The sequence below is a fragment of the Gadus morhua genome, chromosome 14 (genome assembly GCF_902167405.1).
Source record: "Gadus morhua chromosome 14, gadMor3.0, whole genome shotgun sequence".
Lineage (NCBI taxonomy): Eukaryota > Metazoa > Chordata > Actinopteri > Gadiformes > Gadidae > Gadus > Gadus morhua.
In genome coordinates, this window is record NC_044061.1 from 29093947 (window position 1) to 29109561 (window position 15615).

Here is a 15615-nt window from a genome sequence, read left to right on the forward strand (position 1 = left end):
TGGTTCCCTAGGCAACCCAATAGGGTCAGGGTCTCCATGCCAGTAAGATGGTGCTGCCATGAAGAGGACACCATACACCAATCAGACGACCAGGAGAACCACTTGTCTCCCACACGCTCTTCTTCACTGTCCTCAGGTGGGAGGTGGAGGCGAATTTCTGGCCTATCCGGAGCTTTTGTATTTATCCCACCTGACTCCTCCTCGTCTGACTCCTCCTCCCCCCGTCTGACTCCTCCTTCCCCCGGCTGACTCCACCTCCCCCCGTCTGACTCCACCTCCCCCCTTCTGACTCCTCCTCCCCCCTTCTGACTCCGCCTCCCCGTCTGACTCCTCCCCCCCGTCTGACTCCTCCTCCCCCCGTCTGACTCCACCTCCCCCTGTCTGACTCCTCCCCCCCTGTCTGACTCCTCCCCCCCTGAAGACCTCTTCCTGACTCCTCCCTCCTGGTCCACCTAGAAGTCCATGGACATCGTACGCTGCTGGTCCACCACATTGGTGCTGTTGCGGGTGCTGTTGCCACGGAGACTGAGGGTCCCACAGCCCCCTCCCATGCCCCCACCCATACCCCCTCCCATGCCCCCAGAAATACCCCCTCCCATGCCCCCACCCATACCCCCTCCCAGGCCCACACCCATACCCCCTCCCAGGCCCCCAGCCATACCCCCTCCCATGCCCCCACCCATACCCCCTCCCATGCCCCCACCCATACCCCCACCCATACCCCCTCCCATGCCCCCACCCATACCCCCTCCCATGCCCCCCACCATGTTGCTTGCACTGGCCATACTCACTCCTCCCGCCAGGCCGACCCCTCCCCCGATGCCTCCCCCTCCGGTACCCCCCCCTCCTCCCCCCCCTCGTACGTAGATCTCACAGGGGATCTCCTCCAGGACGCGGTCCTCCGCCTGTTGGTCACACCCATGAGTCTGGGGGTGCTGCTTGTAGCCGTAGCAACCCTTCTTGTAGCTGGAGGTGGAGTTAAAGGTCTTCATGGGCGGAGGCTTGGAGAAGTCGTTGTGGTACGACAGCTCCATGGAGCTCAGGGTGGTGCGGCTGTGCTTCATGCTGCCACTGCTGCTGCCTCCACCAGCCCCACCAGCCCCGCCAGCACCACCTCCACCTCCAGCTCCACCACCACCACCTCCACCTCCACCTCCACCTCCAGCTCCACCTCCACCTCCACCTCCACAGCTGCCCCCTGTAACCACCGAGGCCTGCGAGCCGCAGTGGTGCTCGTGGACGCAGCGCGACAGCGTGGACGAGCGCCGCAGCTTCTGGAAGCTGTCCAGCTCCTCAGAGAGGTCCGCCAGGTCGGAGGACACCTCCTTGTCTCGCAGGGAGAAGAGCTCGTAGTGGGGCGGGTCGAACACCTCCTGAAAGCCTGCCTTGTTGAAGACGCCAGGCCGCCGTGCCACCACCTGGGAACAACAACAACAGCAACAACAGCAGATGATTGGCTGCTGAAGGAGGAGCAGACAGACGGCCCCGGATCATAAGGGGGCGTCTACAGGGTTTCCGCGGGGTTGCTGAAGGTATTAAAATGAAGTATATGAAATTAGCCCAAATTAAGGCCATTAAAAAATATTAAAAAATTAATAAATTTCAACTGACTGGTGTTCAATTTCCAACAAGGCCTATGAGTTTTTCAATTTGTGTAATTTACGTGCAGGCCTATCCCCTAAAATTACTAAAACTTGAGTGGATTTATTTTTATGTTGCGAGTAGTACCTGAGTGATATCAATGATGTCACGTGGTGCGTGCGCTGAAACAAACTGGATATACCCGGCTGGCTTGCTGCCAAACCACTTCGCGAGTTCGCTCCTGTTAGTTCAAATTCATTTGAAAGACAATAATGGGGAAATGCAAATTTTCGGACCTCTGGCTGGAGGAATCGATATTTAAAGACTTGTACGGTATAAACATTTAGGGGGATCATTTGTTTATCCACACGGTGGTTACGAGCGCAGAATGATCGAAAAAAAAACATTTGTTTGACCGGTTGCCATGGTTATCTCTGTGTGGTTAATTTGCAGTTGCGGTGTTAACTAGCGATGTTGTCAGCTTACTGTTACATTAAACTGTAATCAGAAGACGAGGTTATATGCTATAGAATTTCCAATTATAAATATGTACACTTTACGTTGAAAGTATAGACCGTCGCAATTTCCATTGAAACTAATGGCGCAGTGATTATTCTTCAAAACGAGAGCTTGTAAATTGTGAAAAATGAATTAAACTGTAATCAGACAACGCAGTTATATGCTATAGACCCTAGAGTATCTGTGGCATAAAGGTTGGGACGAATTTTGAATTATAATTATGTACAATCCATAACATTAGCTCTCTGGCTCAAAGCTCAGCGGACTAAAATACCTCCCGATGCCAAGTCGTAGCTAAGGTCCGTCCTATTTATGTGAAAAAATTATAAGCAGGATAATGCCTTTCAAGGTGTCAAAAACATGTTTGATCGATCGTAATTAAAGGGGCTACTTTTTGAGGGAGATGAATTCAAACAGAGTATACATTTAATAAGCATGGAATACGAATATGAAAGAGCATAATTATTGAAGTATTCGAATTGTTTCATTATTTCGGCAAGCAAGAAGTAGAATAAATGGGATAATCAGTCTTATTAAAACGGTTTGTGCAACCAACCGCACAACAAGACATGATTGCGGCTCTTTTCGCTCTCGTCTCTTTCTGCATATGACATGTGCGTAGAGCGGGGAGTGACTTAGACTGATAATCCCTCTATAGAAAGTACACTGGTGTGAATTTGCGCTACGGTATGGATTTTGACGTTACCATGTGATCGGTAGACAGCCGTGTTTACATGGACACTTTTGATCCGATTAGAAGTGGAAGAAAAGCTCAATCGGAATAGAATTCCATGCGGAATAGAAGAGGTGGTGTAGTCCGCTATAATCGACATGTATACACTTATTCCGATTGGTTTGGGGTGGGTTCTTTTTAACATAGGGAGATGGCATCAGCAGCTGCAGTATTTCACAATTGGTCAGTTGGTACTTTTATGCCTACCGAACTTGACCGCTGTCAAGGAAAGTCGATTTTTGCCAGATTCATGTCTTTCTTACAACTCCGTAGTCCGGTAACTTATCATCCCCAGCGTGTCCCGTTTCTAAGCGACGTCATCAACGTCTTTGGCAGACTATTTTTCTGCTGATCAACACTATTATATATACTCATTTTAGCAAGGAGCCTTGTAATAATGTATAGAACGTCGCCGGTCATTATCGAAAATAAGCCCCTTCAGGGCGAAGCAAGAGACACCTCCGCTTCGCATCGCGGTCCAGTTTGCCTTGTCGGGGCTTATTTACCCGATAATGACCGGCGTTCTGTACTACAACATTATCCCTTACATATATCATACAAGTCCACGGTTGAGCGCGAGAGACATAAGAACGTAAGCTTACCACTTTTGTAAATGCCATACGCCTATATACAATACATTTGGATTGCATGATAGGAATAGATCTATTCCGATTATAAAACTAATCGGATCAGAAGTGTCCATGTAAACGCGTCTGGTGTTGTGTGTAACGCGTTACTACACGCTACTTTTTCATGTAAAACCTTTACACTGTAATAACAATATTTAACGAGGTAATTATGACTTAACTTCAACACTGGACACAAAAACTCTCTCTCTCTGGCACTCTCTGTCTATGTCTACTTCGTAACATATTTATTAAAAACTATGGACCAAGTCCCGTTGGGACATCTTGATTAATCCAACTCCTTTGGTCTCTCTCTCTCTTGAAGGCGTGCTGGTATTAAAAAATATGGTGAAGGTATTAAAAGGTAGCAAATACAGAATTACTGTATGAACCCTGGTCTAGGTCACCTTTTTCCTGGGCTGCTTCATCTGGACGAAGATGGAGATGATGAGGAGAACCAGAACCACGCCCGAGGAGACCCCGATGACAGTGCCGTGGGTCCGGGTGATCTGGTGGAACAGCCCCTTGTAGCGCTTTTCTGAGGCGGCCGAGAGAGAGGGGAGAGGGGAGAGGAAGAGAGGGTAGAGGGGGGAGAGGAAGAGAGAGAGAGAGAGGGGAGAGGGGAGAGAGGGGAGAGGGAGAGAGGGGAGAGAGGGGAGAGAGAGGAGAGAGGGGAGAGAGGAGAGTGGGGAGAGGAGAGAGGGGATAGCGGGAGAGGGGAGAGAGGGAGAGGGGAGAGAGGGGAGAGGGGATAGAGAGGAGAGGGGAGAGAGGAGAGAGGGGAGAGGGGATGGAGGGGGAGAGGAGAGAGGGGGGGAGAGAGGGAGAGGGGAAAGTGGGAGAGGGGAGAGGAGAGAGGGGAGAGATGGGGAGAGCGGAAGAGGTGAGAGGGGGATAGCGGGAGAGGTGAGAGGGGGAGTAGGGAGAGGGGGAGTAGGGAGAGGGGGGAGAGAGGGAGGGGGGGAAAGGGGAAGGGGAGAGAGGGAGGAATATAGGAAAGCAGTTGAACAGAGGCAGGCTAAAGAACCCAAGTTTGGTAATTGTTCAGATGTGAGAACAGAAAAACCCTGATGGGATCCAGCTGCCATTAGCAAAGAGAACCCTTTACCTTTGCAGTGGTTCTCATCCCAGGGGTAGACACAGTTCTGAACCCCATTACACACCAATGAGTTGTTGATGCACATGTTGCTGTGGCAGAAGAACGTGTTTGCTGAGCACGGAGCTGAAGGTGGAAACGATCAAATAAACACATGTTAGAGCCATCAATGGGACCACAGGAGGAAGGTCAAGGTACAGGACCTGATGGCGTGGGAGTGGGGGTACAGGACCTGATGGGGTGGGGGTGGAGGTACAGGAACTGATGGGGTGGGGGTGGGGGTACAGGACCTGATGGGGTGGGGGTACAGGACCTGATGGGGTGGGAGTGGGGGTACAGGACCTGATGGGGTGGGGGTACAGGACCTGATGGGGTGGGGGTACAGGACCTGATGGGGTGGGGGTGGGGGTACAGGACCTGATGGGGTGGGAGTGGGGGTACATGACCTGATGGGGATGAGAGTGGGGGTATAGGACCTGATGGGGGTGGGGGTGGGGGTGTAGGACCTGATGGGGGTGGGGGTGGAGGTGTAGGACCTGATGGGGGTGGGCTGGGGGTGTGATGAGGCTAACACCGTTAGACTCCTTGGAGGCTCAGCTTTCACGTGACTTTCGTTTGTGTAGATAGCATGACGTTAAAAAGATTGTTTAAAAGCATTGTTGTTAGTATGTTGCTTCCCCTGGGAGTACACAGAATATCCAGCAATCAACTAGCCTCTAGTCATATAACGGGGGTCCCCGCACACAAACGCCCGATATACTTGCAATCGATTAATCCTTTTAGCACCAGTGTTGGGAGTCAATGGGAGGACGGCTCCGGCATCCTCCCATTGACTTCCATTATAAAATGTAAGGACTTAAAGTTGGATATTTAAAAATAAGAAAACTACTAAGAAAGTAGAAGTGCGCCAATATAATATGAACATTTTAAAAGTGGAATGGAGTCTCTAGATGAAAAACTGTGGGAGGAGTAGGGTTCCAAAGTTTTTAGAAGATAATAAAGAAAGAAAGAATAAAGCCTATGAAGAACAATAGGTGAGCGCTGCATGCAGCACTAACCTAATTAAAGTGTTGATTCTGAAAAAAGTATACATGATACCGAAAATCTGTTGCAGAAGATTTGAAGATTAAATTGGTTAGATTTTCTTAATGTTTGAACAAAGGGTTAACAGTTAGGGATTGACCAAGTTGCGAAGTCCGAAGTAGTTGACGTGAAGTAGAGAATGGACCTGCGAATGTACGCATACTGTGGGCACAAATAAGCAATCAGGCATAGGGCCTCCAAAATAAGCAGGCATAGGACCCCCAAATGTCTGGCAGCCTCAATACTGACGAGTCCGACTGTTAAAAAAAGAATGGCGACATGAACGCTCGTTCTGTTGCGCCACATGACGGTCTATAAATGCAATGCCAAATAGTGGCATCATAACAGTTCATTCACACCTCTAGTAGGCTAACATAAATGAAACGCAGATTGAAACTAAATGATGAGGCTCATATAATCTTACATTGAACCTCGTGGTCTTATCTCTCATTCCAGATGAGGCTTTGCATTGAGCTGAATCTGTGATTTGAAAAGCATCACAAGTTCCTGCTTTGTATTTCATTATCCAACATTATATTGATGACATTAAAATCAGCCCCTTCATGAATGAACAACCTCCGCAAGCACATCAATAAATATAATGTTAAACGCAGATTAAACACATATCATGAGGTGTCAAACGATGGTTTGACTTCATATTAGACGACTACCTTTACAAACATCAACAATCATCAGTATTTATTTTACTAGGTAAATTAATATTGCCTCTTGGTAAAACCGCCTCACTGAACATTATTCAAACACGCGATAGAGCCTCATAGTGGAGCGAAGTGAATAATGTTTAGTCTACAGTGTATAACTGAATTAAACTGGTTTAAACACGCGATAGAGCGTCATAGTGGAGAGAAGTGAATAATGAAGATCTTTGATGGTCTGCTGTGGTCTGACTTTGGTTAGTGTTGATTGGGTGGAGGGGTTCATTATTACTGTGAGGATCAAGAGGAGGAGGTTATTCATTTTAGTGTTTTCAAAACGCGTCTTAATGATGAAAGATTATGTAAAATATGTTATTTTAAACGCCGTACTTGACATCAATTTTAACGAATGCATGTCGTCAGGTCTTCAATGAGGCGTAGTTTGGACCGCTATGACCTTCCATACGCACGCAGGCAAGCACACAAGCACGCACACACACAGACACAAGTACATATGCACACACCCACGCACACACACACTGTGTTACCAGATTGCAAAGTACCCACCAGCAGGTTGTATTCCCGCCTCCATTATCCATCTAATGCACTCAATAGTTAGATAATTAAACACAGCCCAGCCCCATTAACCCATCCCCAGTTCAGCCATGATTAAAGAATATAGATATACTGATACAAGGTTTTATTTTGGCCTGCAGCCGATCGCTATCTCTTTATCACATCATCACATATTGCCAGAAAGGGACGACCCGACCCAGTTCAGCACAATGTAGAGAGCATAATGGGTGTGGGGGCCACTTTACGACTATTTAAATTCAGAAAAGGAAAGAACATATATCTGTGTTTTACCATCTGTCATAGGAAGCATATTCACTAACATGTATGCTGCACACACATGCATGCGCAAACAAACATTCACACGCACACACACACACACACACACACAGACACACAAACACGCACACACACAATCTTACTGTCAGCCTTGATCACTGCTCAGCTGGCCTAACCCCTCTGGGGTTCACTACGTCATCACACAAGGCCCACCACAAGAGAATGTCAATGTATGGACATCTCCCATTGCCACGCACTCACTTCCAGACTGATTACGTAAGAAACACCTTCTTTCAGGGGGTCAACTAATTGTACATGTACATTTACATTTAAGGCCTTTAGCAGATGCTTTATCCAAAGCAAATTACAATAATGACAGAAAAAAGAGAAAAAACTATAAATCTCGGTAGAGTAAGGATGTTCATCGAACCATGTGCCAAGCACTAACAATCGTTAGGTTAACCCATTCCCTATATACAACAAAGATAGCTAGGATAAGATGCTATGAAGTAGCTGAATATTTATTTGTTTTTCTCTCCTGTAACCCCTTAGTTATCATCTGATCAACAGTCTCCATCACCAGGAAATAACACTCGATGAATCGACTGAGCTACGATTCATCGAATCAATGAAATGTCACTGAGCCGGTTATATAACAGCATGTTATTACTCTTATATACTCTGCTACAACGAATAGATTCTGAGGCTTATGCTTTGCCTACTATATTTACCTAATTTATGTTCTCATGTTATTAAAAAACATAAATACCATAGACCTCTTCTGTTGTATTTGATGGCGGAAATGTTTCTCTATTAAAATTAAAATCGTAACATTTTTGCGAAGAGGGGCGTGATGTGTGAGGAGGAGCCTGTGGGACTCCGAGGGGCGTGGTGTGTGAGGGGGAGGAGCCTGTGGGACTCAGAGGGGCGTGGTGTGTGAGGGGGAGGAGCCTGCGGACTCACGGTCGACGAAGGAGGTGAAGAGCATGCGGAAGCGGCTGAGCCGGCTCTTCTCGTCGGCCCACATGCGGACCACGCCCACGCCGCTGTCCAGCATCACGTCGTTGGCCACCGTGCTGCAGAACTTGGCCTTGAGGTTCTCGATGGCGCTACTGCCGTCGTACACTGCCACAAAGTTCTTCTTGCACTCGTTGGAGTGCTCCATCTGGTACTCCATGAAGCGCAGGTAGATCTGGAACAGAGGCCAGCTCACTGTCAACGGAGCGGTTCTCGTCACTGCCGACCTCAGCACTGAACTGAAGACATCAGAGTTCTGCTAGGGTTCATTACACTCAACTGGAAGCCCCAAGCCCTCCATATCCTCTCACCTACATATACCATATATGTCAATATCATATATAGATATAGATGTATCACCTAGTTATATGATAAAAATATCAACTAGTTATATGATATATATAATCATCACCTAGTTACATGACATAATTATATATATATATATAGAGATATCATGCATAGTTGATGTGGTATTACTGGTCTTAAAAAACGTTCAGACATGCAAGCTTCTAATTGACTGTGACTGCTAATGCGATGCACTGTAAATTATGCAAACAGTGATTCAGAGTTAGACTTTAGTCTTTAAAATATGACAAACGTCCTGCTGACACCCAGAGCTAAAGCCATGAACATGTGTGGGCTGAAACCACATATTAAATCTGATTTCTGGAGATCCAAGATCATTTAATTTGATCTTGGATAGTTAACAGTCTTTTTTTCTTGGATATTTTAACAGTCTGTCACAGGTTGAGTCTTGACACACCACGGGATGTCCTGAATCGAATATCCTATTTTTCTTCTTTAGTCTCTTCTCCAACCGGTTTATTTCAGTGCAACAGGCTACTTCAGACCCAATATGTCCCTCCATGACGAAACTGGACATTCACTAAAAATAAGATCATGCAAACTTAAATTATTTGGTACTGTATTGAGTGTCTTCAGCTGAACATTTCTCTAATAATAAGATGATGATGCATCAACACACTAATGGCTTTGCTTATCAGCATGTGCCAGGGGCATGCAGTGATGAATTGCGACGTGGAGGTGATTGGTAATGACCCCCCAGGCAGAGAAAGGTAATTACTAGGATCACACAATCTGCTCAGCGTGGCACCAGCTCCAAGAGCCCAGCGCTGCTCAAGATGCTGATGTGACCTTCACTCTGTTCTCATTCAACCTGGGACTCCTGGCCCCTTCCCCTAGGGGAGGAGATTTAGTTTGCTCTACAAATCTGTCCCTGTTTTTACTTTACTTTAATAGAGGGCATAAGGGCTTAGGACTCAGAGGTCCCTTATGGTATACAAGGACCAAACAGCATACCCCCCCCCCCCCATAACCCCATCTGTGACGATCAAAAAGCAGGTGCAATGTAACTATAATCTTCGATGAACCCTGCACACACTGGTACCAGACTGGTCTTGTACTGGCCTGTACACACTGGTACCAGACTGGTCTTGTACTGGCCTGTACACACTGGTACCAGGATGGTCTTGTACTGGCCTGTACACACTGGTACCAGTCTGGTCTTGTACTGGCCTGTACACACTGGTACCAGTCTGGTGTCTTGTACTGGTCTGTACACACTGGTCCCAGTCTGGTTCTTCCGTAACATGTGAATGCACCCAGTAAGTCGCTGAAGTCCTGAATAAAATTTAACTCATTTGAAATAGCAAGTATGAATGTATGGATAGCACTATCGATTGGGTATGGGGTATGGGATTAAATTAAAATTAAATTAAATGACCCCCGAGTAGATGGGATGAGATTCCTGTCAACGGAACACTAAACACTCTCCGGTCTGAGTCCTGTGGGAGGGGCGAGGGAGGGGCGAGGGAGGGAGGGGGAGGGCGGGGCGAGGGCGGGGCGAGGGCGGGGCGAGGGCGGGGCGAGGGAGGGGCGAGGGAGGGGCGAGGGAGGGGCGAGAGAGGGGCTGACCTTAGACTGGGGTGGAGCTCTGATGATCCAGATGCAGTCCAGAGCCTCTCCTGGCTTCACCTGGTCCTGCTCCTCCACCTGACTGGACCGAATCACCCCGTCAGAGCCGGCCATCTCAAACTGGCACTCTGGGGGGGAGAGGGAAGAGAGAGGGGGAGAGAGGGACGGGGAAGGAGAGGGGGGGTGAAACAGTTTTGGTTGCACCATTTCATACCATTTACTGCATGTGCTTGTACACGTATGCATCATGTGTATCATCTCCCTCCTTCCCCAGTGAGAGAGAGGGGAGAGAGAGAGGGGAGAGAGAGAGAGATTGAGAGAGAGAGAGAGAGAGAGAGAGAGAGAGAGAGAGAGAGAGAGAGAGAGAGAGAGAGAGAGAGAACTTAGGGCCCTCCAGCAGTCTACCTGGGATGGGGTTCAGAAGGCCCCCCACGTGCAGGTGGAAGTCTGGGTCTGGAATGATAAAATCAGAGATCAGTTTAGAGGCCAGATGAGAGGATCACTATGCCTGGACTAACCTAACCCTAACCCTAGCCCTAACCCTAACCCTCCATCCTAACCCTCCACTCTAACCCTCCACCCTAACCCTCCACCCTAACCCCAACCCTACATCCCAACCCTCCACTCTAACCCTCCACCCTTACCCTAACCCTCCACCCTAACCCTCCATCCTAACCCTCCACTCTAACCCTCCACCCTAACCCTAACCCCGACCCTCCACCCTAACCCTCAACCCCAACCCTCCACCCTAACCCTCCACCCTAACCCTAACCCTCCACCCTAACCCTAACCCTCCACCCCAACCCTCCTCCCTAACCCTCCACCCTAACCCCAACCCTACACCCCAAACCTCCACTCTAACCCTCCACCCTTACCCTAACCCTCCACCCTAACCCTCCATCCTAACCCTCCACTCTAACCCTCCACCCTAACCCTAACCCCAACCCTCCACCCTAACCCTCCACCCCAACCCTCCACCCTAACCCTAACCCTCCACCCTAACCCTCCACCCCAACCCTCCTCCCTAACCCTCCACCCTAACCCTAACCCTCCACCCTAACCCTCCACCCTAACCCTCCACCCTTACCCTAACCCTAACCCTCCACCCTAACCCTCCACCCTAACCCTAACCCTCCACCCTAACCCTCCACCCTAACCCGCTGGCCCCCAGGACCGCGCCCCTCCTCCTACCAGCGATGAAGGTGTACTTGCTCCTGAAGCCCAGCCCCTCCAGCTCCTCGTCGCTGGTGAACTTGATCCACATGAAGCGGCCGGTGGAGGTCACCAGGCCCGGGTTCTTCCCCCCGCAGAACCGGCTGATCAGCGGCGAGAAGCCGAAGGGCCCGTCACGGATCTCGATGTGGTCGAAGCGGCACTCAAAGGATGGCTCGATGTAGTAGCTCTTATCGAAGGCCAGCTGCACCCTCTGCCTGGGAAGGGCTGCATCATACATCATACCTCGTTCATCATATAATAACATTAACATTAAATATATAACGTATGGTACATAATATGTAGTAGCTCTGCGAGACCAGGGGGGTCTCTAAGCCTCCAACTCCATCAGCTTTGTTCCCCCTCTCTGCTCAGACGGCCCCCATGGAGCCGCTGACTCCCTGACTCCTGCCCCTGAAGCAGTGATGGGTGTTCCCCATGAACTCTAACCCCACCGAGCCACTAGGACACACACAGTCACACACATACACATATACTCTATTACAATCACACACACACACACACACACACACACACACACACACACACACACACACACACACACACACACACACACACACACACACACACACACACACACACACACACAGTGTACAATCACACATACATTAAATTCAGTTTTTCATCAAATTATTGATAATGTTACGGTTATTATTGATTTAGTTATTATCATCGTTTTTATTATTAATATTAATGTTTCCAATTTGTACTACACAGACCTCTGATGACGCTGTGTGCTAGTCTTCACAAATCAGTCTAAAGGCTGATCAAGGCACCAAGACGGTAAAGCGCTCTCGAGGAGGAAGCAATGGCACCCCCCTTCCACAGGGGGGAGGCCTCGAGCCGCGCAGAGCTCTCATCTGCGTTCTACCACCTTAGACACGCCTCCTCATGGCTCTACCTGCACTTTTAATTCCTCTCCCTCAGCGTGCGCCTTGTATCACAAACTGGTCGTGTCTGCGGTAAATGTCACCAGGATCAAAGTCTCCTAAGTAAAGCTCGTCAACAAACCACCGGGTCAGCCCGCAGACTCAGAGAGAGAGATGGGCGAGGAGATCAATTATGAAATGCAGCAGATGTTCATCTCCCCTCTGAGGTAGCAGATAGACAACAGATACCCACACTTAGGGTCCCAAGCACGGATTATACACCCCACAGTTTAGAGACCACCCACTATGCCGCCAATATACTGTCTGCTCATCTTGAGCCCGGATTCTGGGACCTGGGACATGTGGGCTGAAGAGCTCCTAGGGCCTGCTACATGGTGACTCAGGGAGAGCTTGAGCATGAGGCTAGTGGTTTGTGGGTGTGTGTGTCTGTTCGGCGCGTGTGTTCGACCGTGTGTGCGCGCATGAGTGCGGGTGCCTGTCCATGAAGAGGCGGAGCCCACCTTCCAGGATGTAGACACACTCCTTGTTGGGGGGGTAGGTGTTGGGGTAGTTGGGCGAGGCGAACACCCCCCCGTTGATGTTGCGGACCCATGGCCCGCAAGCGTTCTGCGCCGGGCTCTGACCCCCGTGGTTCATAGGGTCCTCTGGGGGGGAGGAGGGTGTTGGGTGGAGCGGGAGGGTGTTGGGTGGGGAATGGTTGATGGGTGGATATTGGGTGGAGGATGTTGGGTTAGGGTGTAGAAGGATACACAATTTATTTTAGGGAAAGAAAAGGTTTGAATATTATAAAAGAGGACTTCTTCATAAGCATACAATGGCGAACCAATTACTGAAAAATCGCTCCATCTTTTATACTACTTGGAAAGGAAAACCAAACCGGTACCTTTGCTTCTCTGGGCCAGAGCGAAGCTCTCCTCTGCGATGAGGACCAGAATCCACGCTGGAGGACAGAGATCTCCGTTAGTGAGGGGAAGGATTCAGGGATAGAGATCTCCGTTAGTGAGGGGAAGGATTCAGGGACAGAGATCAGAGAAGGACAGAGAAGGACAATTCAACTCAATGATCTTTTGACGTCTGCTGACCACACAGCAGCTGTCTGCTTCTACAATAACAGCTCTTCAATGTCAGTCCAGGTCAGCTGACTATAGGCTATAGGCGTCTTGGCAGAGACAGTTTTATATTATAGTTGTATTACCGGTACGTATTTAGATGAGAGGCCTAAGAAGTGGTGTCCTACACGTAATGAGCAGAGACAGAGCCACGGCACCGCGATGGCAGGAGGTGAGACATGTTCTTTATTCTATTACAATAACAGCGAAGGCGTGAGGCGGCAGGCTGCCCCCCCACTGGCACGGGACGGCCTGCTCATATGGAATTAGAGAACGTCAGAGAGAGAGAGAGAGAGAGGGGGGGGGGCATAGTCCAACATGAGTAAGCGCTGGTCAAACAGCAGGAGGCGTTATTGTCGAAGAGCTTTTCTTATTAAAACAAACAATTTATCAACATTAGCTTTAAAATATACATTGTTGAAACCAAAGCACATGCACGCACGCACACAAACCTGCACACGTTCGGGCATATGCACCCACCCACTCATGCAAGCGCGCGCGCAAAAACAGACACGCACACACAGACACGCGCACACACAGACACACACGTTTCTAACGTGGGAGGTTGAGATTTTCAAAGGATCTGGTCTCATGCATCGTGACAAAATCCACGAGCGGGCCCACAGGAGGATTCGCCGTTTTTCCCGCGTGGAGCTGTCACCTCAGCATCACCACATCTTCTATTTGGAACGGAGGGAAAGCTGCAGGATGCTAGTCTACACGTTAAGCACGGAAATGTTCGCCCTTTACTAAATCCTGCACATCTTAATGCATAAAGCCGATAACTGAAGATTGATTAATTAAAAAATAGTTTGTCGTAAAGTAGGCCTACTCATTTTCTCAGTGTTTCTAATTCAGCTCTGAAGCTAAGAGATCACAATGGGAGGGCACCGCGAAGAGGGTGGAGGATGGGAGAAAAACCGACGTTCGGTTTAAATGCAAAATAATAAAAAAGACGATGTTCCATTCTTCTGGCATGATGAGCAGATCTCTTACTACCTGTCAGAAGATCAGTACCAGACGATGTGTGCAAACTCACCTCTGAGCATCTCCTCTACCGCGCGGTGCGCTAATAAGCACCAGATGAAACCTCGACGTTGGACCTTCTTATCTGCTCATCTCTGTACGGATCCGACGAGCTTCACAAAATCCAACTATCCTCCGATGCGAATAATTCCATCAGTAGACAAAAGCCTCGCCGACCAAAAGAAGACCATCCGATTCCAATCAAACCAACGTATCCATCAGCCACCGCGCCGTCGACAGCTCGTGGTAGTAAATGAACGGTCCAGCTTCTCTGACGAGTGCGAGGCGTCCAACAGACGCATGGGTGGGACGCTCAGCGGGGGGCGGAACTGAGAGACGCGACTAAACGAAGCTCATTTAAGCCCTGGGCGCCGCTTCGCCTGAATGAGTTCCTTACGCATGCACCGCTATGTTACTGAGCGTTAAGTCCCGTCTCTCTCTCTCTCTCTCTCTCTCTCTCTCTCTCTCTCTGCGTTAAGTCCCGTCCGTCTCTCCGTCTCTCTCTCTCTCTCTCTCTCTCTCTCTCTCTCTCTCTCTCTCTCTCTCTCTCTCTCTCTCTCTCTCTCTCTCTCTCTCTCTCTCTCTCTCTCTCTCTCTCTCTCTCTCTCTCTCTCTCTCTCTCTCTCTCTCTCTCTCTCTCTCTCTCTCTCTCTCAGCTTCTAGGCTTAGGACCGCACGGGTCAAATCCAGGAGGTCATCTGGTGACATGACCTCCAATAGACAATCTACTGGGATGTGAATATTCTAATGCACGCACACACGCACACACCTTCAAGATTAATTTGAACACAACTTTTTTTATTAGTTCTCCCCAGATAAGTAGTGAACACATTGGTAACATTCTTTTGCAATCAAGTCCATAATAAATTAAAATGACCAACAAAGTTAATTATTAGCATAAACTTAAAAAAGTGCAAGCTAATTTAGCAAAAATAACCTGTGAGCGTCTGAACAAACCATAGTCTCTTGACTCTCATAGGGCACCTGAAGAGACCCAGGCGCCTTCAAGAGACCCAGGGGCCGCTGGAGAGACCCAGGGGCCTTCAAGAGACTCAGGGGCCGCTGGAGAGACCCAGGGGCCTTCAAGAGACCCAGGGGCCGCTGGAGAGACCCAGGGGCCTTCAAGAGACCCAGGGGCCGCTGAAGAGACCCAGGGGCCTTCAAGAGACCCAGGGGCCGCTGAAGAGACCCAGGGGCCGCTGAAGAGACCCAGGGGCCTTCAAGAGACCCAGGGGCCTTCAAGAGACCCAGGGGCCGCT

At 49.2% G+C, this 15615-nt stretch overlaps 2 protein-coding genes across 2 annotated transcripts in view; both read right to left on the minus strand.

The window, feature by feature from the left end:
- Window positions 1-385: 385 nt before the first annotated feature.
- Window positions 386-14807, minus strand: neto2a (neuropilin (NRP) and tolloid (TLL)-like 2a). The gene is made up of 11 exons (XM_030377810.1): window positions 14370-14807; window positions 13105-13161; window positions 12722-12865; window positions 11290-11538; window positions 10504-10551; window positions 10099-10226; window positions 8110-8338; window positions 4568-4681; window positions 3867-3997; window positions 788-1418; window positions 386-688 (listed from the first exon to the last, which is right to left on the minus strand). The coding sequence occupies exons 1-11, from the start codon at window positions 14377-14379 to the stop codon at window positions 453-455; spliced, it is 1977 nt and encodes a 658-aa protein (XP_030233670.1). The 5' UTR covers window positions 14380-14807; the 3' UTR covers window positions 386-452.
- A 326-nt stretch (window positions 14808-15133) lies between these two features.
- Window positions 15134-15615, minus strand: part of itfg1 (integrin alpha FG-GAP repeat containing 1) — a 145654-nt gene continuing 145172 nt past the window's right edge. Inside the window, exon 18 of the mRNA XM_030377192.1 lies at window positions 15134-15615. This exon is cut by the window's right edge and continues 776 nt beyond it. The gene's annotated coding sequence lies outside the window, so the exon portion shown is untranslated.